The sequence below is a fragment of the Heterocephalus glaber genome, unplaced genomic scaffold (genome assembly GCF_053883595.1).
Source record: "Heterocephalus glaber isolate CG9 unplaced genomic scaffold, H.glaber_assembly_v1.0 deba00001737, whole genome shotgun sequence".
NCBI lineage: Eukaryota > Metazoa > Chordata > Mammalia > Rodentia > Bathyergidae > Heterocephalus > Heterocephalus glaber.
Window position 1 is genome coordinate 1,392,979 of NW_028258445.1, and position 25,855 is coordinate 1,418,833.

A 25,855-nucleotide genomic window follows, 5' to 3' on the forward strand; every position below is an offset into this window, starting at 1 on the left:
CTGCAGTCTGTGGAAACATTTTCAAATCTTTTACATCTCCAATTATGCCACGACCTCACCCATGGCCTGAAGAAAAGCATTTTTCATAAAGTAAAAATATCTATTTGGAGAGATGCTAGACTTCGAATACAGGCGATTTTCAGATCTCACTGAAGTCCATCCTTGGTCATTTCTGACTTCATGACTCCTAGATCACCTGTCCTAGGAGTGCCAGGAGACAAGAGCAACTGTGCATGTGCCCCACTTCTCAAATGGTGTGAAAGGCACATTCTCACTACTTCCAATTGTCACTCCTCACTAAAGTATCACATATTCACCATACTTCTAATGTTTCTCAAATAGTGTTAATATACATTCTCAGTACTTCATGATGCCAACCTCATGCCATAAGAAATCACATTTAAAACTCAATCCGAACAGAATGCTACTGTGCAATTACTTTCCATACCAGGCAGAAGGAGATGATATCCTCACACAACAAAAAGGCTCCAGAGCAACACTTCTGAATCTGCTGCCAACTACAAAGGTGTTTATCCCCCTGATATCCACACTTGACATGCATAGAAAATAGTTTCCTCTTGCCCAGAAAAAATGTGTATAAGCTAAACCACACACACACATGCTGACGTTAAGGACAAATGGACTTAAGATTACTTTAAAAGCCAAGAAACCGGCTGTCAAGCTGCAGATGGACTGCAAGCTGCCCACGGATGTGGCACTCCCTGTGAGCCTCAGCATCCTCCCCTTTCAGTCGAAGGCCCAACTCGGGTCTTTCTAACCTCGCACACAGCCGAGGACCTGACTCGAGGTGGAGTGTCAGGCGCAGTGCTCGCCCTCTCAGATGGCCCCTTAGAAGTGACTGTGGGCCAGGAAACTGAGTGCTTACGTTTGGAGCTAAGTCTCCTCAGGAAGGGCCCACAGCTGAAGCAAGTGGCTAGCTCTAGAGGCCACTCACACTCAACCCTTCTGAAATGGAGATGTAAAGGTACCAGGTCCCTTTCTACCGGCCGGAACAACTCTGAAGGGGCAGCTTAGCTTCAGCGCGACCAGTGGCATGGGTGACGGATGACTGCTACAAGAGCAAGTTCCTGTATTCAAAACTGCTTTGCTGCCCCGTCCAATTCATTGTTCCCCAAGGCGATCCCTTTCTTCACACAAATCTTCATCCGACGTTTTATAGTGTTACCCAAGGAGCTGGATTTTATTTCATCCATCCCAGAGCAGAGGCAGGGTCCGGCATGGGTCAAACCCTACAGGTCACAGAGAATCAGAAACGCTGTGAGAAAGCATGGAGAATCCTCTCTCAGCACAGTAAGTTAAAACATCCACTCTGCAATTCCTTGTGAAGAGGAAATGAGTTGATCCCATGTTGCAACTTCTCCAAGAACTGAGATACTAGCTTCTGAGGCACCTGTCTCAGAGAGCAGACAGGACCTGACATACTAAGAAAAGAATGAGTGTTTTCCACTAGGATGAAGGTTTGGGAAGCCCACAAATGTCTGCTGTTTGGTAAAAGTCTTCTCTTACATGAGTTCAGTCCCTAAGTACAGGGAGAGGTAGAAGTATTTTCTACACACAGATACAAACAGATTCTTGGAAAATGAAGAAACAGGCAAGCACAATCCATAAAAAGGAACAAAACTCAAAAACCAATCTTAATAAAATGGAAATATATGAATGATCTGACAAAGGATTTAAAGTGAACATCCCACAGAGGCCCAGTGAGCTCAGAAAAACAAGGCACAAAGTGCGAATTTCAACAGGGTTGGGAAATTTTTAAATGAAACAAGCAGAAATCTTGGAGCTGAATAATTCAATAATTGAACTGAAAATCTAACAGAGAGACTTCATAGCACATTAGAGTATCCAGAAGAAAGAACGAACTGACCCAAAGACACATCTCTTAAAATTTTTCAGTTCAATCAGTGGTCTAAAAATAAAATTAAAAAAAGAAGCAGTGAAGAATGCTAAAGGAACTTCAGGGGACATTTTGATATTGTGACCTGCAGCTGCAACCCACCCTGGATTCTGGGGAGGGGAGAAAGGCTCAAGGTTGACTGGATCCCCAGTCACCAATGACACAATCATACCTACACAGTGAACCCTCCATGAAACCCCAGGCACCAGTGAGCTGAACACACGGAAGGGAGTGGAAGTTTCCTGCTTCTTCCCCAGGTCTTATTCTTTGCATCACTTTCTTTGGGCTACTGCTCTGTATCATCTGTAATATTCCCATATGTCGAATGGGTAAATGTAATTACAGTGCTTCCCTGAGTTCTCTGACCTGCTTCAGGAAATTAATCAAACCCAAGAAGGAAATGATGGGAACCATAAGTTAGAGGAGGTCAGTCGGTAATACAGGGCACAACCCAGGACTAGCAAAAGTATCTGAAGCTGGGGGAGGAGGATCAGCCTTCAAGCTGTAGGATTTGACACTCTCTCCAGAAAGAGAGGGTCAGAATTAAAATATAGCATAGTTGATTGGTATCTGCTGGAGAACTAATTAGTTGGTGTTGTGGTTTATAGCTAGATAACCTCCCCGCCAAGCCTCAAGTGCTTTAGCTGGAGCTCTTGGAAGGTGATTGGATTATGAGTGCTTACCGCTGACTCCAGCTAGGAGGTGGGGTCTGGTGGGAAGAGGAGGTCACTGGGCGTGTGTCTGGGGTCGGTCCCTTCCTTCCTCTTCCTTTCATCTCTCTCTGCTGCCCACTCCCTGCCAGAAGCTGCTGCTCTGCTCTGCCGCTCTGCCCTGTGGCTCCACTTTGGAGCCAGCCAGCCACAGACTGAATCCACTACAAACTGTGAGCTGAACAAACCTGTCTTCCTTTAAGTTGTGGGTGTCAGGCATTGTGTCTCCGTGGCAAGTAAGTAGACAGTCGGTGTCTGAGGACACACACACACACACACACACACACACACACACACACGATGCCAGAAGTATGGTACTGAATGGAGAGTAGATAGTAGGTAAAACACTTATTTTTCTATCTTTCTCACTGACACCATTAAGTAGACACACGTATGCACTGCATGACTATCAGTAGGAGAAGAAAGGACTAGAAAGCTTACGCTAAGAAATACTGGCTAAAATAATGGGGGGAGGAATTGGATATCCAAATGCAGGAAGCCCAAATAATCACACACATAGAAGACGACCACAAGGAATTCTATACTGAGACATGTCGTGCTAGTCAAGATTCTGTAGAGACAGAATCAGTAGGGTATGTATTATTATATCTGTGTATCTGTATCATCTATGTCTATGTTCCCACATCCTCACCTACACCTACGGCTGTATCTACATCTATATATGAGGGGATTTGCCCGGAACATTGGCTCACACATTTATGGCAGCTAAGAAGTCCCACAACAGCTTTCTCTGAAACTTGAAGACCCTGAGCTGTCATTTACACTGCGTGCACCAGTACACAATACTGTGATACTGTAGCAGTGATGGTAAATCATTTTAATGTAATACTTAAGAGAAATGTATCAAAATAACTAAAACTAAAAGATGTTAATGGTATCAATTACAAAGTGAGAGGGTAAGAAGTAAATTGCAGAACGTTTTATGTGATTTATGTTAAGACCACAGTTTAAGACAGACTCTGATAATTATGCAATATTTTTCTTAGCTCATTGATAATGACAGAAAATAGCTACAGAAGTCACATAAGAGAATAAAAGGAATCAAAGCATATAAAAATCACACACATGCACACATTTAAGAAGATTACAAGTAAGGATAAAAGGGACAAAAAAACTAAGATGATACAATTTTTAAAATTGGCAATGGTAAATCTTTTCCTTTGATGATTCCTTTACATTTATGCCATCAATTACATTCCTCAATCAAAGATAAAGAGTGGCAGAATGAAATAACATTCTTTAAAAATAAAAATATGTGCTTTCTGTAAGAGACCAGTATTAGTTCTAAGGACACAGCTAGGCTGAAAGTGATGAGAAAAAAAGTTACTCAATACAAATGGTAAGCAAAATAGATCACAAGTATTTATGTTATATCAGACAAAACACCATTAACTCACAAGAAACAAAGGAAAGACACTACAGAATGATGAAAGGCTTGGTCCACCAGAAAGATGTGACGGTAATAAATATGTACACGCCCCATGTAGAAGTATGTAAATATATAAAGAACCACTGACAAAACTGAAGGAAGTAACAGCAATACAAAAATAGTAGAGAATTCAATACTCCACTTTCAAAAATGGTTAAAAAAAACACAAAACATCAACAAAAGAAGAGTGGACTTGAACTATACTACATGTATGCAACAGATACAGAGGAGTTACTAAATAGTAGCAGAATATATATTCTTCTCAAGCATAAGTGGAACATCCTACAAGACAGATCATGTCAGCTTCAAAACCAGGACAGAAGGAGGGAAAAGGGGGCAAAGGAGGGAGGGAGGGAACCCTAGCAAAGGTGGCATCATACCACATGTCTGTTCCAACCACAATGGAATGAAACTTGAAATCAATAGCTAAAGGAAAACTGCAAAATTCACAAATACATGCAAATTGAACATTTTTTGAACAGTACATCAAAGAAAACTTAAAATGAAAATTAGAAAATATCTTGAGGCAAACAGAAATCACAACACAGCAAGTCTACAATGATAAAAACCAATAAAAAACTTTAGAGAGGCAAATGCATATATTAAAAAAGTAAGAAAGATCTCAGATATACAGCTCCATTTTATACCTGAAATAACTAGAAAAGGAATTTTAAAAACTTAAAGTTAGCAGAAAGTAGAAAAATAACAACTTCAGCAGAAGAAAAGAACTAGAGACCAAAAAGTAAAAAATATTAACAGTTTTGAAAAATATAAATAAAATTGACAAACACTGACTAGAATCAAAAAGAAAAAAGTGAGATTTAAAAAATAATATCACAAATGAAAGAAGAGACATAACAACTAACGACAAAGACATACAAAGAATTATGAGACTACCATGACCCATTGTATACCAACAAACCAGGTCACCTAGAACAAAGAAGTAAATTCTAGACACACACAACATACCAAGACTGAATCGTGAAGAAACAGAATATCTAAACAGATCTGCAAATAGCAAGGAGACTGAATCAGTAATCAAAACCTTCCAACAAGGAAAAGTCCAAAAAGAGATCATTTCACTGGCAGATTCTATGAAACATTGTGTAAAATCAATTAAAACAAAACCTTCTCAAGATCTTCCAAAACACTGAAAAAGAGGGAACACTTCCAAAGTCTTTATGAGGGCAGCATGACCCTAACTGCAAGGCCAGACAAAGGCACTACAACAAAAGAAAACTACAGGCCAATATTCCTGATGGACATAGAAGAAAATTCCTTAACAAAACGCTGGCAAATCAAATTCAACGGCACATGAAGAGGATCGTACACCATGACCACATGGTATTTGTCTTTGGGATGCAAAGATAGTTTAATAAATGAAAATCAGCTAATGTTACACACCACACACATCAATAGAAAAATGGATAAAAACATCAGTAGTCACATAAAAAGCATTTGATAAACTTTAACATTCTTTTATGATAAAAATATTCAACAAACTAGAAATAGAGGGAAATTTTACTCCACATAATAAAATCCATAAATGAAAAGCCCATAGCTAACATCATACTCAGTAATGAAAAAGTGACAGCTTCTCTACTGAATTCAAGAGCAAGGAAGGGGCTGGCTCTCAGCATTTCTATTCAGTATAGTACTAGAAGTCCTAGCCAGAGTATTCAGAAAAGACACACACACACACATACACACACACACACACACACGCACACATGAGTTAGAACAGAATTTATCAGTTGCTGAATACAAAACTAATACAAAAATCAGTCGCTTTTCTATCCATTATCAATGAACTCTCTGAAATTCTGAAATGTAAGTTGGAAAAACAACCCATTTACAACAGCATTAAAAAGAATAAAATATTTAAGAGTAACTTTAAGGTAATAAAAGCACATTTTTTAAGATATAAGAATGAACACAGTTATTTCTTGATGATCTTGGAGTAACATAAACATAATGTGCTACGCATTTGTTATTTTTATGAAAACAATTTGCCTGTTTATTTTTAATTATTTTTTAATTTCATTTGTACATGTTTGCAGTTCATGTAGTTTACAGTCATCTTGGGGACTGGCTACATGTTCATATTAGGAATGTTTCTTTAATAAAATTCATACTGTAAAAACTATTAAAAATTGTTGAAAGAAACCAAAGAAACAAACAAATAGAAAAGTATACCATGTCCATGGTTTGAAAGACTTAATATCATTAAAATATCTATACTCCTCAAGGCTATCTACAGACTCAATCCCTAACAAAATCCCAATGCAGATACAGAAATTTTAAAAATTCTAGAATTTATATGGAAACATAAAGAATGCCAAAATAATTTTAAGAAAGATCAAAACTGGTGACATCACATTTTCTGATTTCAAAATATACAAAGCTCCAATAATGACAAGAGTGCAGTACTGACCTAGAAACATGGAGACCAGTGGAGCAGAAGAGAGCCCACTGAAAGTCTAGGTCAGCTGACCTTCCCCACGTGGGCCAAGAGTCACCACTGGGAAAGAACAGTCTCTGCAGTAAATGGGGCTGCAAAAGCAAGCTCCAAATTGACAAGGAAAGGAACGAAAAAGGCAGGGCCTTTGTCTTATACCACTCACAAAATTCAACTCAAAATGCAACCAAAGGCTTAAACATAAGACCTGAAACTGTAAAAGTTATAAAAGCAAACACAGAAGAAAGGCTGCGTAGCTTTTATCTTGGCAATGATTTCACAGAGAAACATTAAAGGCACAGGCAACAGAAGTTAAAATGGACAGGTAGGACCCTGTTAAACTAAACAGCTTTGGCACAAAGAAAACAATCGATGCAATGAGAAGGCAGCCTGAGGAACCTAAGACAATATCTGCAAACCACGCATCTGCTAGGATGTGAATTTCCAAGACACATAAGGAACTCCTATAATAGGAAAAATTAAAAACCTGATAACCTGTTTATAAAAAACAGGCTAAAGACTTAGACACTTCTCTAAAGACATGCAAATGACCAACACACCCATGAAAGGACACAGATGTCCTAACCAAGGGATGCCAGTCAAACCCACAGACCACAGTGAGGCCACCTCACAGCTCCTGGATGGCTGTTCTTATCACAAACCTTTTCAAGACACATGTCTGCAAGAAACATGAAAACATCAGAACCCTGGTTCACTGTTGGTGAACTTTTTTCCTCACAAATTTTAAAATAGAGCTATCATATATATTATCAACAATCCCACCTCAGGGCTTATGCCGGTGAACTAAAACTATCCTGAAGTGATATTAACACTCTCAGATTCATCGCAGAGCTACCCACAGAAGGAAGAGAGGAACACACCTGCCTGTCCATCGACTGGTGAGTGAGGAAAGAAAATGCGATACATGCATACGACAGAATATTATTCAACCTTGAAAACGAAGAAAATCTTGCCAGCTGAGACGAGATGGGTGACTCTTGAGGTCATTATGCTCAGTGAACTCAGCCAGCCAGAGAAAGACAAGCACAGTATGACTCCAATTCCGTGAAGTAACTAAGTACTCAGCCTCACAGAAGCCTGGAGAGGGAAATGAGGAATGGTTGAGAGGCATGAAATTTCATCTATGCAAGATGAGTAATCCTACATAGCTAGCTGTAGTGGACAATTACCAAACCACACACAGTAAGGTGTGTTAAGAGGAGAGGTCTTGAGAAACAAAATTTAAATTCTTGGCATTCTTCTAGGGAGAATTTGGCACATGGAGAAATAAACAGTAAACTCCACCAAGATCACAAGAATTTCAACTTTTTGAAATTAGAAAATTAAAATGGGTCTACTTCTTCATCCACCCCTTCTCCCATGAAGTGGAAAGAAAAGTTTAATTCTTTGGGCTCCAGAAAACAAAAAAAAGCATAAAAGTAAAGGAACCACGAGAGACAGGTGCTGTGTTGAGAAATGTGTTGTCATTTTTCTTTCACTCATCCATAATAGAAAATCAGAGTGTCTTACAAAAGATCCAGTGGGAGGGAAAACTTGAAAAAGTTAAACCCAATTTCAGGTTCTCCCACACGATGTCCAAGTCCGTTAGGGTCAGTCTCGGGTGGGCGGAGGAGAAGCAGGAGCAGGAAGCCAGGCGGAGTGCCTGTCCCAGGAAGACTGTCAAGTAGACCTGCTCCCCTTCTCACAGGTTTCCAGATAACAACTGACAGCAACTTAGTCAAAACTGAATTATTTCAGGAAAACCTAAAATATAAAAATGAAGTATACTCCATTATATTTTAAAACAATTTACAAGGTTAGATGTCACGAAAAAACATGTAATCTACCTTTAAAAAATCAGGTAGTATTCGCACATGAACTAATAATCCTCCTGAATATTTAGGCTCCAGATTAGCTTTAATACATCACACAATACGCTATGCAAATAGCTGTTATGTTGTATTGTGTAGTGGCTAATGAAAAATCTGTACATGTTCAGAACAGACACAATTTTCTCCAAATGTTTCAATTTGTGGTTGGTTGAGTCCTTGTAGGTGGAATCCATGAATCTGCAGGGCCAAGCCCATCCAAACATTGTTAAGTAGGTAAAAATGTGTGTCAGAGAATGGAGATTTGTAGTACAGTCACGCGCCACCTCTTGGCCTATCAGCCGATGACAGACCATGTACAAAGGTGGCCCTGAAGATTATCGGGCGGCTGAACATTTCTGTCACCTAAAACACTGTCACGTTGTGAGGTGTGGGTAACACTTTACTCAGTGTCTATAATGTGCCTGTGCCAGGCTAAACAAAGTAGCACAAACACTCCGTTACCATAAGGAAAAGCTATGCTGCTGGTTTACATATTCACTACCTTATGCTTGTTATTGTTATTTTAAAGCACACTCCTCCTATTTACTAGAAAGAACTAACTATAAAATTAGCCCAAGGCGAGCCCTCAGGAGGATGGCCCTGTGGGCACAGGCACAGGTGGTGATAGCTAGGCTGGTCAGCAGACCTCCTGCAGGGCCAGATGGGAGGTGAACCATGCTGATGCTGGGGACCCCGGCCCCGCTAGGCCAGGGCTACTCTGTGTGCTTGTCTTAGTTCTTAATAAAGAAATAAGGTAAACATAGATCTTAAAAATATTTTTAAAAGCTTATAGAATAAAGAAAATCAGTTTCTAAAGCTGTGGGATGTTTTTAAGTGAAGTCCAATCACAAAAACAGTCAGAAAGTTAAAAAATGTAAAAATGTGTAAGGCAAAAATGCTACAGTAAACTTAAGCTAATGTGTTACTGATGAAAGAAGGCATCTTCTCTGTAGGTGTAGCGCCGCCTGAGAACACGGCATTTATAAAGCCATGGGCCCCACAGGGCACCCGGAAACGCACTGCCTCAGCCTCAGCACAACCCTGTCCTGCAGGCTCCACATGAAGGGGCCGGGCAGCTCCTCGGTGTCTTAAATCTTCTGCTCCTTACCCTTCTGTACCTCTTCCACTGTTAGGTTCAGACACACGAGTAATCAACCCTCTGCTACAACTGTCTGCCACTTTCTAATGCAGCGAGCTGTGCAGGTTTGGAGTCTAGGACCAGCGGTGCACAGCAGGGTGTGTGGTAGGCGACCCACCCACGTTTGTGTTGAGTGCACTCTACGATTTTCACACAATGACACGATTAGCTGAGAACACATCCTCATCATTAACCAAGCGTGGCTGTGTATACATGGGACAGAAGGTCGGATCTAGCACATGCTGTACAAAGAACTCCTGTCAATAAGAAAACAACAATTTTTTAAAGTGTACAAATGCTTGAAAGATCACTTTGCAAAAGGGGACAGCTAAAAGTCTGATGTACACATAGCAAGACGTCAGCAACAGAAATCACTGAGGATATTAAAATTACAACCACGATGTGACCTCATGACACTCACACGGGCTGGCTGAAATTAACATGTGCGCGAAACTATCACATTTTGGCGAGGTTGTGCAGTGACAGACACTCACTACTGAGGGCAGCACAACTGGAAAAGCATCCGTAACTTCTGAAGTTATATACCTTATGATACAAGTTTTACTCTGGAGTATGTGTCCAACAGATATAAATGCTTATGTCCACCAAAGTATACGTATAAAGTGTTTATAATACCTCTAATCACAAAAGCCGAAACTGGAGACATTATGAATATTTAGCAGTAGTCCTACGGTGAAAGCGAACCTCCCCTAGGGTTAAGAAACACCCACCTTTCTTTTGTGTCACATGGAGGACTTTACTAACAAAGAACCAAGCATCACTAAATGCCCTGGGAAGACCCTTCGATGCCCCATTTACCAATAACAATCCGAGGTACAGAGTCCAATGCTCCTTCAACCATAAATGAGTGGCTGAACTGGGCCCCACTGAACTACATGGTTACCAATGACCCTGACCACTGCCCTTGCATTTCCTCTTACTCCCAAGGGTAAACAATCACTAGAAGTGGAGTAAATTCTCACTCATGGAGAATCCGCACCTGAGAGCAAAGAAAATCCATCCAGCACACCACATTTTCATCCACTCCCCAACCCTCAGTTCCTTCCAGCCTCAGGTGTTCTAACCTCACAGCTGGAGCATTTATCCTACTGCAGTCTCTGCATGGACCGCCCTTCCCTAGAGTAGTACAACACTATGGAGATCAGTATGGAGATTCCTCAGAAAAATAAAACTAGACATTCTATTTGACTCAGCTCTTCCCCTTATAGGCATTTTCCCACAGGAATTAAAGATATCATATTACAGTGACACACGCATATCCATGTTTATAAGCAGTACAATTCATAGTTGCTAAATCTTGAAAGCAGTCTATATGTCCATGAACGGATGAGTGGATAAAGAAAATATGTATTTATACACAATGGAGTATATTCATATATTCTGAGTATAAAGATATAAAAAAGGATGAACTCCAGTCATTTGTAGGAAAATGGATGCATCTTCAGACCAAAATGTTAATGGAAATAAATCAGACATACAAGCTGCAATATCACATGGTTTTTCATATATGAGAAACTCAAACTATAAATAAAGGGCAAAATAACAGATAGATGATAGGAAACAGATCTTTTGCAAATGGGAAAGGGGGTCAAGAGATAGAGGGAGAGGGGAAGAGAGGAAGGAAGGAGATGAAAAAGTATTTGAGGTGTGTTGTGTGCATGTACCAGCTCTACACGAGGAATGTAATCATTATATGCTACAAACAGGGACTCACAAAAATGTGGAAAAGTCCATCTGTTGCTATCATTCCGTATGAAGGTCAAGAACAGGCAAGACTATCTATCTAACATAATAAAAATGAGAAGTGATGAACCTTTCGAAAGGGATACTGGGATATGGAATGTGGGATATTTCTAGACTGCTGAAACTTGCCTATGTCTCTGAGTAGCCGTTGCCTTACACCACTAAGATCTCTGCATTGCACCTTGGTAGATATTACACCTCAGGTGTAGCGTGAAACACCAGGTAGACACAAATTGGCACCATCTTCCTTGCCAAAGTATACTAACAAAAAAGCAACAGACACCAACTGCATAATTTACAAGGTGACATGTGTTATGATGCACACATGGTGTGTTCACAGTTAAAATCACAATAGCAACATTCTGATTCTCAGGCTAGGTAACAAGTACATAGGTCTTTACCTTATTATCATTCTCTGCACTAAACATCACTGTCATATATCTTTTTCTGTATGGGTTTATAATAATTTTAAATTATCAGCATATCTTTTTGAGACTTCCTAAACCGTACACCAAAGACAAGATTTCCTTTTCATCTAGTAAAAGAAACAAACAAACGTGTAGCTCCTTTTACTTGGGCATTAAACTCCCCAATTCTGGAGGAGAGACTAACTGAATTTCAATCCTAATTTACCACTCACTGGCAGGGTAGATTCAGACACAAACTGTGCTTCAGCTCATTTGTAAACAGGGACACTAATCCTAGAATATCAGCCCTTCACAAAAGCCTGCTTGCAGAAGTCAATAAGGTAATATAAGTGAAGAGCTTGGAATAATACCTAACCTTTGTGTGAAAAATAATTCATAGAGGCCTATTTTGTGTCATATGAAGAGGAAGAGAAATTTATGTTCCAAAAGTCAGAAAAACAGCTGAGTCTCAACTAGTTGAAAGTTATCAGTATGTGGTTTAGTTAAGCAAATATACAGACTATCCTAATTTCTGACCTAAACACCTGAATAAGATGCATGAATTCTTGTATCCTATTTCCCACATCCCTACTCTACTTCTACTGCTCTCTAGAAATGGACGCAATGAATTCTAAAGGATGTATTTTCCTTGCAACTACAAACCAAAACCTTAAAAGAGGGAACTAAGCAAGAGCCAGAGCAGAAGTTGAGGAGTGAAATGAGGAACTTCAGCTCCACAACCCTTAGGAAATCTCTCCAACAGACACCACAGAGCCTTCGGGAGAAAAGGAAACCAATGAGCCAACTGAACCCCTAAAGGCCACCTCTAATTCTCACCAGGTTCCTCACATTTTGCAGCCTCACTTTACACAAATTCTTGGTGTGACATTATTTGCAGTGGAGAGATAAGAAAACTACCCACTTTGAGAATACTTTCATTTGCATATCTTCAGCCCACAGGTTCGAACAATGACATGAAGGCTGAACTTGAACCTCGCTGCAAGACACAGAGGCAGCAAATGGGAGAGTTCCTGTGAGTGGTGAACCCCCTGCTCCTTTGCAATATGGAGAAAAACAAGCCCTTTTTTGTCCATGTCAACCGCTGTTTAGAAGCAAATGTCACTCTTGATTGAGTGAGCTGGACTCGTGGTACTTGGTCATGAGTTCTCCCTTCTCACACACAGCCCGGAAGCTGCTCTGTGAGGAAGCTCCTCCCAGGGCATTTGGGTGAGATCCCCAGTAAATCTCATGCTCTCCATTACCTTTAGATAACAATGTCCCTCCGGACCCCTCAGCACCACCATGAATTGTTCCTCCATAGGTAGGATATGTGGTCCTGGCAGGGATCAAAGCTCAGTTTGATTCACAAATGAAATCCCTTTCTCCCTAGCCTTCCCAAGTCAGGGAAGCGGCTGCGGGTCTGGGACACAACTGCACCCTGCTCTGCTCCCTGCCTTCTAGTTCACAATGTCTCCGGGCATTCTCCAAATCTCCACTTTTGATCACCTGGGAAGGATCATGGCTGTTCTCCAGCTGTCAACTCTCCACTCCAACTGCAGCCACCTCTTCAGGGGTGGCGGTGAACCTAGGCATGTGTGCCACAGAGTGCTGTTTGTACCACTGAGAGCTCCGAAAAGTTCACCATCACTGCTAGACCCTTAAAGACAAAGCTCCTTTGTTATTCTCCAAGCTGACACTCCTTCCTGCCCCTTGTCCTCCTCTCTCCAGATCTAGTCCTCTCCTCTGCAGTCCACACCTGAGCAGCCGCAGTACATACTCAAGAGCTGGCTTCCCTGATGTGAGCGTTCTCCCATACCACCTCTCTCTCGGGTCCACTGCTTCTGGACTGCAGTCCCAGCCTGGCTTGACCTCCCCAGAGTGAATCAGGCACCAATCTGCTATGCGCCCCCAAAATACGGGGAGCAGATGCGATTCTCCCCGGGCCTGAGGAAAGGGGAAGCACTTCCCTCCCACGTCCGCGGCCATTGGTGTGGGAAACACCACAGTGTCCGCAGAGCTTCCTCTGAACCACAGCTCCACTGTGGTCTGTGTGGAGCCAAAGGTCACAAAGCCAGTTTTCAGCCTTCTGCGCTGCATGACTTGTGTGAGAAGCCTGACTCCCGACTGATGCTTGAGGATTCTTGTATCTATTGTTTTGTTCTCAGCCTTGGAAACTCAGCAGTAACTGGGAGAAAGAAAGAGTTCCTTTCTGATACATTACGCTGACCTTTAACTGCTCTGAGTGTTAATTTCTTATAAAACTGTCAGTATTGCATATATATTAAATGTATGTAGCTTATACATTAAGTGCATATACTGACTACATAAAAATAATATATAAATATTAATATTCACTTAAAATTAAGCAATTGTATTAGTCCATTTTGTGTTGGTGTAACAAAATACTTGAGGCTTTATAAAACAAAGAGGTTCACATAGCTTGCAGCTATGGCAGTCTGAGGGCAGAGCACCAGCATGGAGGCCCTGAGGCTATATAACAGGGCAGAAAAGGAGTGAGCCACACAGGGCAGCAGCCAAGCCTGGGAGCAGCCTCCCTTCATTACCTTGATGTCACAAGAGCTACCTCACTCTGCATGACTAGCACTTGTCCCTTAAAGATTCTAAAGTGAGGGCAAAACACTTTCAAATGCAGGTTATGATATAAAGCTAGGAAGATGTTTTAAAGGAGGAATTTAAGATTCTTCACATAAGCTGATATTTAAGAGTCATGTGCATTATCAATTACTATTTTCAGAACTTGTTTGTAAATTAAAGTTCTTTGTCCTAATTCACAGCTCTATCACCATTTGGTCATTTCTTCAGAGAGTTGTAGAAAACCTTTATGTCAAAACCTATTCACAATAGCTAAGATATGGTATCAACCTAAATGCCCATAACAGATAAACTGATGAAGAAAATGTGGTATGCATACATAATGGAATATTATTGAGCCACTAAAAATGATATCCTATAACAGATGGAGCTGGAAGGAATGATGTTAACTGAAAAAAGACCAATTCTGCATGTTCTCTCTGACATGTGGATGTCCAAAAAATAAGTAGTAAGTTTTGGTGTTCGACAGGACAGAGGGAGGAGCCCTATAGTACACAATAACCTATTATATAGTTTAGGAATAACTACAAGAAAGGATCATGGAGGCTTCATAGTGATAAAGAGATGGAAACATTAGCACCTACATGATCCTCACACCTTGTATAGACACACTGAAGTGTCACCGTCCTCCCCATGAATACTTACAGCCAACATACAAGACCTAACACTCTGTCCATTAATGTATTATTCAATTTTTTAAAAAACTGTTTTAGGAAATGGAAATTTAACTACCCAGATTTTGTCACTGTCAAATTATCAGATGGTATCCCATAAAACTTGGAAGATTATTTTTAAAGACTACTTTGATATGACGCGTCAATAGTATCATGTAAAAGATGATAGTTCATATCCTAGGAATTCTATTTCTTTCCCTGAAATGTCGTTATAAGAATTTTATCTGCTATTCATAGGAAATCTTAAGATGATTGATAAACCTTTTCAAGTAAGATTTCTCTCCTGAAATTTCGATCATGAATAAAAGATAATTTGTGTAATACTGCTTAGAAATCACTGACAAAGGCAGACAAGTGTAAGGAAAGAAAATCTGGCATTCTATTCACTACTCTCCTAGAACTTGGAGAACAATGAGCCACAATTAAGGCTTTGCAGATACTTTGTGTTTACAAATTAAGACTTCTTCGATGACTTACTTGATGTTCTATTTGTCAGAGGATTTTGACTCTTCAACTATCTGAGTAATATATTTGGTTCTGAATCTGTGGAAAGATCAAGGTTAGGATACCATAATAAACTCTTCATTATATTTCCCAACTTAATATAGCTTTTGGAAAATTAACTGCTAAGCTAATTTTTTTCCAGCATTGTGAACCTCATAGATACACTCAAGAAAGAGATAAAATGCTACTTGAGGTTGCACCTTCTTCTAGTCCAAGAGTTGCTGCCACGGTGGAATCACTCCAGCAACTGCCCTTCTCTCCTGCATGATGAATGTTCTTGCTCTCCTAGAACCTCTTCATCATCTCAGAAACGTGCTTTATGAACTGTTAGAAACTGTTCTGATGACCTTACAACTTCTTTAACTGTGGCCAACTTTTCTGCTTCCTTTTCCATCAAGATTCTTCAAACGAATTTTAATATTTGTCTTTCTCATTTCTTCTCTTTGCAATAACCTTTGAATCCAATAGATTAAGACTTTTGTAAGAAACAAATCTTGGCCAAGGAAACCACGTCATCAAACTCAAAGGCCAATTCCCAGCTCTGACAGCCTCTGACCTTGCCGACCTCGCTGATCCCTACAGTCTTCTTAAAAGATTTTCTGAACCTCAGTGAGATCCAAGTAGAAGACATTAATCACACTTTAGCCCTGGCTGTTCTTCCTGGTTCTCTTTTGTCCGTTCTTCATTTCTTCCAACTTATTCCCAATCATTTCTCAGTGACCTCACCCATCATCATAATTTACCACTCTCAGATTTATACCTGCAGCCAAGATTATTTCCCAGAATTTCTGACTCTCCCTTTGACAATTAACATTTCCTCTTTGATGTCTAACGGACGCTTCAAACTCAACATGTGAGAGCTGAACTCCTGGCTTTGCCTCGTGTCCTCACTGTAGCACTGTTCAAATCCACTTCCCTTTCAGGCAGTGTAGGAACAGTTTAAGTGGCTGCAGTACAAAGAGGGAATAAATCATATACTCTTTCCTAGTGCTGGGAGCTTAGAATGAGCTCTTATTGACCAGACTTCCATTGGCAGGTAATGTACAGATTGAACACCACTAACTAATCTAACGAGGTGCTTTGATGTGATGGAACACACATCTATGGCCAGGAAGGCTGGGAGATTGTGATCTCCGACATTCTGTTATTTTAAAAGAATGTCAGTGAACTTTAAATTTTAGTAAAACTACAAGCAAGCCCCAAATGTTGTTCCAAAATGATAAAAATAAAACCACTAAATGACAGCGATGATGAAAAAATGTGTGTATTGGTGAAGGTAATACCAAACAAACAGGAACAGTAGCAAGAACATTAATGAAGAACGTGCAGGGGGAGTTTGAATGCGAGATCTGCCACCAGCTGGGCAATGTCATAGAAAAGCAAGACACCCTGCCCTTCCCGATCTCCAGTTTTCTAACTTCCAAACAGTCGGGACCAATTCTGATGCCTACACGTGAGCAAAAAGGGAGCATAAAGTATCTGTGACGACGAACACTGCAACCTTCAAAAATACGCGTATGTATACCTCCGTTTGGTCAGGTTTTCTTACACACAACAGAACAGACTCACAGGGAGATTGGCTGTCCAGGAACAAGAGAGCAACCCTCCGGGGAGAGAGACAGGACACGCAGAGCAGACCGGAAAGACACGAGGCTGGCCACAAGCAGAGGTGTGAACAATCGGATGTATAATAAGTATCACATATATGCTGAAACTGAAGGGTAACAGTTCTCAAAGCGTGGTTCACTGACCCCAGAGGTGCCCAAGACCCTTCCAGGCAGGCCACAGAGCCAAAAACATTCATAATAGTGACTCTAATTTACTTTTTATGTTAAATGTGTGCTAACGGTGCAAAAGCAATGGTGGGTAAAACTGCTGGTGCATTAGGACAAATCAAGAAAATAATATCATCCATACTAAGTGCCAAGATATCCTTCACCACCATATACTGGCAGGAAAACCCCTAAAGAAGAGGTAAGACAATGTTAATTTTATTGAATTTTGAAATGTATATCAGTATCTCTTTAGTATTTTTGTGACAAGATGGGACAGACCCATATGGCAGCCATGGTGCACACCAAACTGTGATGACTGTTTTGGAAAAATGTGCTGGGTGATGAACTGGCCGGCTGAACAGGTCGACACTTTTCACACCAACCACAGAAAACTATAGCAACTCAGATGTAACTGCTTCGGATTTTTATTTTTGCTGTTGTTATTGTTTACAAAAGTGAAGGAAACCAGTCTGTAGTTTTGCGAAAAACTCCTCCAAGTATTTGTGGCCAATGATAAAAATGTAACTTTCAAACAAAAACCAGAATCTTAGAAAAAATATTGGCTGCCATGAGTTTGACAGATTCTCAATATTGGCACACTTTCTCCAAAGAGCTAGGAAATGAAATTAGAGGTGGATTTTTTGATGTTATATAATGAAATGTGTCAATGCTTGGGAGACTTGCAAAACCCAACAAACCAATATTTTCCAAATGTCCAATGCATGATGCTATAACATAAGAGGCCCTTCGATGTGTGAGACAGAACAGTGAACTTTAATGAAACAGAACAAAATGTTCACTGATCTGACTTCAGATTTCACATTGCAGCTATCTTTTAAGGAACTAGTACTTATTAACTTTGGCATGACATTAAAGGAGAACAGTCACAGTTGTGAAAAAGCTATTAAAATACCCTTCCTTTCTCTGATTATGTCTACATGAGATCATATTTTCTTCTCATACTTCAATCAAAACAATGTATCACAATGACACAAATGCTGAAGCAGATAGAAGAATCCTGCTATCTCCCTTGGAGCAAGCCACTAAACTGATATGCAGTAATGTGAAACAACCCTCATCTAATTAATTTGATTGTTGAAAATACAATTGATTTTAATAATAAAAGGAATTTATGTCAATATTTAAAAGCCACAGTTATTTTAAGCATTTCTGTCTTGGCTTTGTGGTGTTTGGGATCAAATCCAAGGTCTGCCTCATGCTAGACAAGTTATCTATCACTGAGCTACACCCTTAGCTCTTAAATGTTTTAATAAATAAATGCACTTAAAATTTGTTTCAGTTCACAATAAGGTAATATCAATAGATATAACCCACCTAAAGTAAAGCTCTTTGCATCCTCCAAAATGGTTCTGATTATAAATGGGTCCTGAGATCAACAATTGGATCTTCACCAAAGTGGAGAGTGCGGGATAGAACTCCAGTTTCCAGGTAAGTAACGACAGTGACAGATGTGAGGTGAAGTGGTGAATGCCTGGCAAAGCCACAGCAGCAGCGATGGGAGAAGCAGCCAAATGCAAAACGCACTGTGAGCAAGGATCACCAAGATACGTAAGCAGGATGAGCAAGACAAAGAAGTGAAGATGCTTCACACATTTCCTGTGAAGGGCTGGATGCGGAGTTGTGGAATACAGACGGTACAGCAAGCGCAGTGTGCTTTGTATCTTAACTTTAGAGTTCAATGGGAAGTTAAAATAATTGCCTGGAAATCATAAGAGTAAGAGGTGAAGATATACACATAACATCGACACCAGCGGAAAATACTAAGAGGAAAATTGATGAGTCAAAGACTACAAGAACGAAGAATAACTACCTAGTAAGGCAAGCAGTGGAACCACTGAGCTAAATCCCCAGCCCTAAGAATGATATCTAGTAAAATTGAATATATCAGGAGAGAAGAAAGGAACAGCCCCAGAAGTGGCTCATTAGGTATAATCAGAGAGGTTGAAAAAGAGACCCAGAAGTCAGTACAGTTCTGGCAGCCAAAGGTGGGATAATGAAACAGAACTGCTTCAGGATGTAGAAGATAGTGACCAGCCTTTATCAAGCAAAAACAAGAACTTAAAAAACAGTATTAGGGCCACGGATTTAGCTCAGTGATTCCACTGCCTGCCTCACAAGCGCAAGGTCCTAAGTTCAATCCCAGTACCCCCCCAAAAGAGGCAGTCACTAGATTTAAAGAGAATAAAATAAATATCTTTACCAAAAAGTGCAGTAATGACAGGAATCTAAAGGTATTAATAAGGGAATAATAAAGTGATTATTTCAGTTGTAACAACAATAATACTTCACTTTTGTAATTAAAGGAAATTCAAGTAAAGGAATGAAATAGCCAAACACAGTTCAGGAAGCATAAGGTGTAGCATAAGAAATAGCACTCACAGAAGGAAGAAGCAAAGTTAATAAAAGGGGAATATAAAATCTAAACATGTTTCTCAAGTGAGATACCCCTCAGTTTGTAAGCAGTTGGCAAAAAGACGCAAAGCAAAGAAGAAAATTTAAAGCATGAGCGAGGATCAGTAAGCAGGTAAGAAAAATGTTTCAGAAGGCAGTGGAGGCAACAGAGTCTGGGGTTCAAATAAAAGCTATCCCTGTTCTTCCAAAACCAGAGCAGAGGAGAGAAGCAAGAACACTGTAACAGGTCACTAGAATGCAAAAAGAAAGGCATGGGGAAAGCTCTTGCTCAATGAACTTTATTACTTTCGTTAAAGTAAAGGTTAAAATTTTATGCCCAGGCTAAAGTGAGTAGAATAAAATTCCAAAACCATATGGAAAGAGAGTTGTCAAGGTGAAAGGAAGAAGCTTGTGAACCACAATGTAGACTCAGCCAAGACAAGATCGATACACAAAGCAAAAATTCTTACTGAGAACATCTCCATTTGAAGAACTGAATCATGAATATTATATATATTCAAGCTAATGAGAACAAAAATTTCAGATGCTATTGAAGAGTGCTACCTAAGACCTTCAGATGATCATGTTACCCTTGCCCAGGGTGCCACTGAGATAAATATTAGCGCAAAGAATTCCACACATCCACTTGTTATCCATTGGGTTGTTCTCAGGAACCAGAAGAGTCAACTCCCTGAATAATCATGAATCCTAGTGTTGTTTCCTTTCATGAGGACTAATAAAGGTCATGGTTAAGTTATCCAACATATTCTATTAGTGATTTAGTAAGTGTTTTATTTTTATTCCAATCAGAGCTCTAGGAATATCTCACATCTACATCACTTTTCAGAGGAGCTATTTGAATGTACATAAATTTAAGTAATTTTCTTCATGCATTCTAAATATATTTCCACAAAAAGCCTAAGGTAAGAGATTCATTTACTATAAAGGGTCCTCAGATCTCGGTAATCCAGCAGTAACAGCCAATGGCAGGATCATCACAAGGAGGACATGTGAGGCTTTCGTAAATAGGTCTACTCTGCTACATTTCAGAAATTACTCACCTCCAGAAATGGGTACATTTCTGTTTCTCAAATTCAGTAATTTTTGAAAGTGTTGTAGGCTGAGAATGTAGACAGTCTTCTCCATCATGATTGAGAAGGAAAGTTATAAAGAACACATTTAAAGGCATTACTTCCAAGCCACTAGCATATCAATGATCAATTTATGATTTTTCTGTGTGATCATTTACCCACGTGATTCCATGTGACTTAGCAAACCTAAAAGGAACAATTATAGAAAGAATTCTGAGGAAGGCAGGAGATATATATATATATATATATATATATATATATATATATATATCCCTCATGTGAAGTACTTACATATTAGTTAACTCTATGTATGGTTTGACTAGGAAATAAAAGACAGCATGATGTAAAGAATTAAATCTAATCAAGTTTCAACTGCACAGTATAGACTTGGGTCCTGGGAGATCAAGGCATTCAACATTAATCGTAGGCTCGTGAGACCTTGGGAAAGAAAAAGACTTTTAAATATTCCTAATTTCCCAGTAAGGCTTGAATTTGACTGTGCTCCTACCCAAGCTAGGTTCAAGCACTCTGGTGACAGAGACCTTCCCAGAGAAATCCATTTTCTCTTTGGACAGTTCTCTAGTGTCCTTTAGTTTGAACTCATCTGCCTTTCTCTGATCCTGGTTTTATAACTTGGGGTTATACCAAAGAAGTCTCTTCACTCTCTATGACACCTTAAATCAAAGCTGATTACTCTTCTTTCTTCAAAGAAAAAAACCTGCAGTACAATTAATCAAACAACAGCTGACGACGTTCACGGTTAATTCAACACTGATGGTGACTCTCCAAATAAACTTCTACATAATTGTCACTGTCATAAATGATGACAACTAGAATTTAGCAATAATACTCCAGGTGAAATACCCAACACAAGATAAACACTTTTTCCCCATTTAAATGTTGTATTTCTATTCATGTCCCAGGCATCAAAAGTTTAAACTGCCATGGCATGCCACTAATTCATATCACTCATATATCCAATTAAAACTTCTAATTATTTAAAGTCTGCTTAGCTAAGTAACAGCTGAGCTAATCCCCAAAGAACTAGTAAAATTGGAAAAAGTAAGGAAGGAGTTGTCATTTCCAGCATAAATAAATAATAGCAAGAGAAGGTTAGGTACCAGGCAGATCAGCCTTTCTAAAATTAGAGAGTAGTTTCAGATAAGTTTGGAAAATGAAGTAGGGAGGCCCCAGAAAATCAGGGTAGCACTCATATACTAGATTATCAACAGCATGGAGATTTTGTGGGTTGCTTCTCAGAAGACTGAGAGAATGAAAACAATGTTAAAATGGATAATAAGGAGCAAGGAAAACAGCAAGGTGGATAACTAGAAAAATGTGTAACAGAGACATTGATAAAGACGGTAAGAAACATCAATATGATGACACTGGAGATCATTTTAAGAGGAAGAAAGGCAGATTTCACTTTAAGTTTTATGCCTGAGTAACTGGAATAATAAGGATGCCAACTTCAAAAACTGGAAAGATATTTGGAGATGGAAGATCATTAATTTGATTGATCGCAAAATAATAGCATGCCATTATGGTGGAATTCTTTAATAGGTAGTAAGAAAATACATGAGCAAATATTTGCAAAATATTTGATCTAGACATATATTAATAATACTATAGGCAATCCTGAAGGGTATGCATTTTATAGATTATCCATATCTTTTTCCAATCAGCCTTTCATCTTCTGTCCAATGCATTTTTCTTGAACATTTCCACAGGGAAGTAGGAAACTGGAACAAAACTGAAACTAAAACTAATGAATACTACATGAAAGAAAGAATCAGAATAAGAAGATGGCTAATATTTCAACACTATATTATGGCTTGGATTATTCACAGTTTCATCTTTCTTACCATATACAGAACTGAATTACACAAATGCTCTTATTAAATGGTTCAATGTCTCTGTGAAGTAGATAAAGAAAATTGCATAGAAGATATCAAACACATTTACATCTAAAATTTTTTAGCTTGTGATTACCCAGAAACAAGTCACATTTTTCCTAATATCACAAAGAACCAGAATAGAAATGAAAAGTTATTCATGTAATGATTTTAAAGCTATAATGTCAAGAGTATGGATGAAAACTAGTATAGAAGATAGGAGATATATATATATATACACATATATAATATATATATATTATATCCATATATATAGCCATACACTAAGTAACAGCAAAATTCATCCCTTAAGAGCTTGTTCACAACCTCTTCAATCTAAAATACAGTAATGAGCCAAAAGTAGGAGCAATGAGGAGAGATTTCAAATGCAACTTGGAAGTATATTAGATCCACGTATTGTAAGCTACCGGATGTCTGAAGTTTAGTCTCCCACAAAAGGCAAAAGTTCCCCCAGCATGGAGAGGGCCAACATGGCAGTGTGTGCTGATACACTGTACTGCCTGGGAAGTTCAATGTTACACGTGTGATTACCTCTGTTATGAGCAAAAATACAAATAGAAAACTTTTGTTTTGGCTTTCTTGAGGTTGTGGCTTGCTGAGATAGTTCTGATTTTTTTATTACTATTATTCAATCAAAAATTTTGCAAATATATTGTAGTATGTTCTAGTTTCATATATAACATACATACAAGTATAAGTCTGTATACTTATGCCTTTTTCTTAATTATGATAGGCATTGATTAGATCACTTGCATTCATCATCCTGAAATTATTTTTTCTTCAGAAGTATAGGAGCCTGACATATTTATTTTTAGTGGACTGGGTAAGAAATGAAAAGATATTTCTGGATTTGAAAGCAATAGTTTTGAAAATCTGATTATTCATAAAAATTCAAGGAAGAATTCCATCACTGAAGGTTTTTAAAGACCAAGATATGGTTTATTCTATATATAGAACCTTCCAGGTCAATGCATAAAAATAAAGGCAAATCAATTTAAATAAATGGGTTAAGGTAAAATTTGTAAAATGATGATTCTTTCCATGTCGTTTTGCTACAGAATAATCATAACACCAAAATCAAACGATTAGAATTACAGAATCTTAAAAGTCTCACGAATTGAAATGAACTTCAATATCAACATCTGATCTATCTCCTCTCCAATGCTCAAATCTTCTATAAATATCACTACTGAGTAATTACCTCACCTGCCTAAGTGCCTCTGGCAATAAGAAACTTTATTACCTCTCTCTCTGGTCAATTATGTCTTGGCAAGTCCCTATTAGAAAGTTCTTCTGAATTTGAAGGCAAAACCATTGCTTCCTATAGTTTCAATTAATTACTCCTGGGTCTTAACCATTGGGGCCAAGTCAAAAATCCACCTCTGATCTCTATCACAGTTTTCTAACAATTTAAAAACAACTTTCAATCTTCAGGTTCTTCAGCTTTTTCTAATGCGATTTTCATTATTTCCGCTGTTATTATTTCTGCCTTAAAAATATTGACTCATACAGTGTACAGATCTCTATATTCTTTGCTGATATTAAGTAAAGCAATACAATTGACATGGAATTATTAAAACAAAACATTTCTTTCTTAAATTCTATACATACTCCCACATATATTCATTTTTATGTTACAATGTCTAATATTTCTCCAAATCAACACTGCCATGCTCTGTTTTTATCCACCCTATACTGTACTTATACAGGTAATATCTGGGTCAAAATGCAATTTATACTTCACTCTTATTATACCTAGTTTATCACTCTACCCTACGTGAGCACACAATGTTCTAAATTTCGTCTGACATATTTGCTGCATACCCTAATATTACATATCCTCAGTTCAGATGTGTTTTCTCTGTACAGTGTTAGTCTTTAATAATACAGAACAGAGCAAGGCCAAAATTCTACCAGGAACCTTACTCCAGGATAGAGATGTTCCCTAATTCCCTACTTGCTAACTCCTCTACTTTCCCTTCTATTGTGCCCGTATTTCTAAATATCATCCATAGGGAATATATAAGTTATTCTTGAGTCAATTAATCAAATCCTGATATAATGACTTGATAAAGCCTGTAGGTTTTGATTCACTCTTTAGGCCAATTTTCATTAGATGTATATGTTACGGTCAGCACTGATGTTCTCTGGAGATTGGATGAAAGGAAAACCTGTGGTCAAGGAGTTTACCATATAGGGTGAAAAACACCCTGGAGCTGATGACTGCCGTCACCTATTAGAAACATGAGAGGCAGTTATGGAACTGTGAACGGACAGAGTGTGATCATCTAATCAGATCCACATAATTGCCTGGCAGTGTGCGTCAGTCACAGTGCACTTGCCTCGAATGCACAAGGCCCTGGGTTCCAACCACAGACCCTCCAAAAAATTAGGAAAGGTTTCCCAAAGGAGCTATTAGGATGTAGGCTGGAATTGAGTCTGAGCCTGAACGTCGTGAGTCAGGTTAAAGTGCTGAGAGTGTGGGCCTGGTAGTCCTCAGAGAGGTCTGGGATGGACACCCAGGCTTAGAAATCAGCTGTGAATGTGATGATTTCATGGCTGTTGACACGATTGTTTCAGGACCACTGAGACAGGAGCTAAGCAGACAGGCAGCGGACGCTGACCTTTTAGGTGAGGGAAGAACACCTGCCAAGGTGCGTGTGGAGATGGGGCCAGGTGTGCACGATGAAGCGGCAGGGGCATGGATGGAGCAGACATGGGAGGTGCTGAGACTCACATGTGTGGATCCAGGAATCTGAGCCTTTCATGGAAGGCTAAGGAGCCCCTCGAAGGGCTCAGTGCTGGACTGACCTGATTGGATCTGAGAGCTGGAAAGGACGCTGTTGGCTCAGTGGGGAATAGGGGCCCATGGAGGAAGACAAGAAGCAGGGACATCAACAAAGAGATGAGAAGAGCAATAAAGCAAGGTCCTCGAGGAATAAAAGCCAAAGAGAGATTCCAGAGGTGGTAAAGGCTAAACTGACAAGTCTAGGTAACTATAGAATTTGAGAAGCTCAAGTAGAAAGACAAGGTCTAGCCCAGCGACAGCGAACCTGTTAGAGACCGCGTGCCCAAGCTACAACCCAAGCCCACCTATTAATCACAAAGCGCCAACACTGCAATTGAACCTGAACACTGAGGTTTTACTTTAGAA

The 25,855-nt window shown here is 39.3% G+C and overlaps 1 protein-coding gene across 5 annotated transcripts in view; it reads right to left on the reverse strand.

Moving 5' to 3' along the window:
- The window catches only part of Glrb (glycine receptor beta), an 82,959-nt gene that overhangs the window by 52,491 nt on the left and 4,613 nt on the right, over nt 1-25,855 (reverse strand). The window contains exon 1 of one of the 5 annotated variants that reach the window (XM_087200315.1): nt 7,418-7,557. The exons of 3 other annotated variants lie outside the window; for them this stretch is intronic. In XM_087200315.1, coding sequence (XP_087056441.1) covers nt 7,418-7,467 — 50 coding nt within the window. In that variant the 5' untranslated portion in view covers nt 7,468-7,557. Of the gene's footprint in view, nt 1-7,417; nt 7,558-25,855 lie in introns of those variants that run through there. One more of the 5 variants, XM_087200316.1, reaches the window with a different exon arrangement.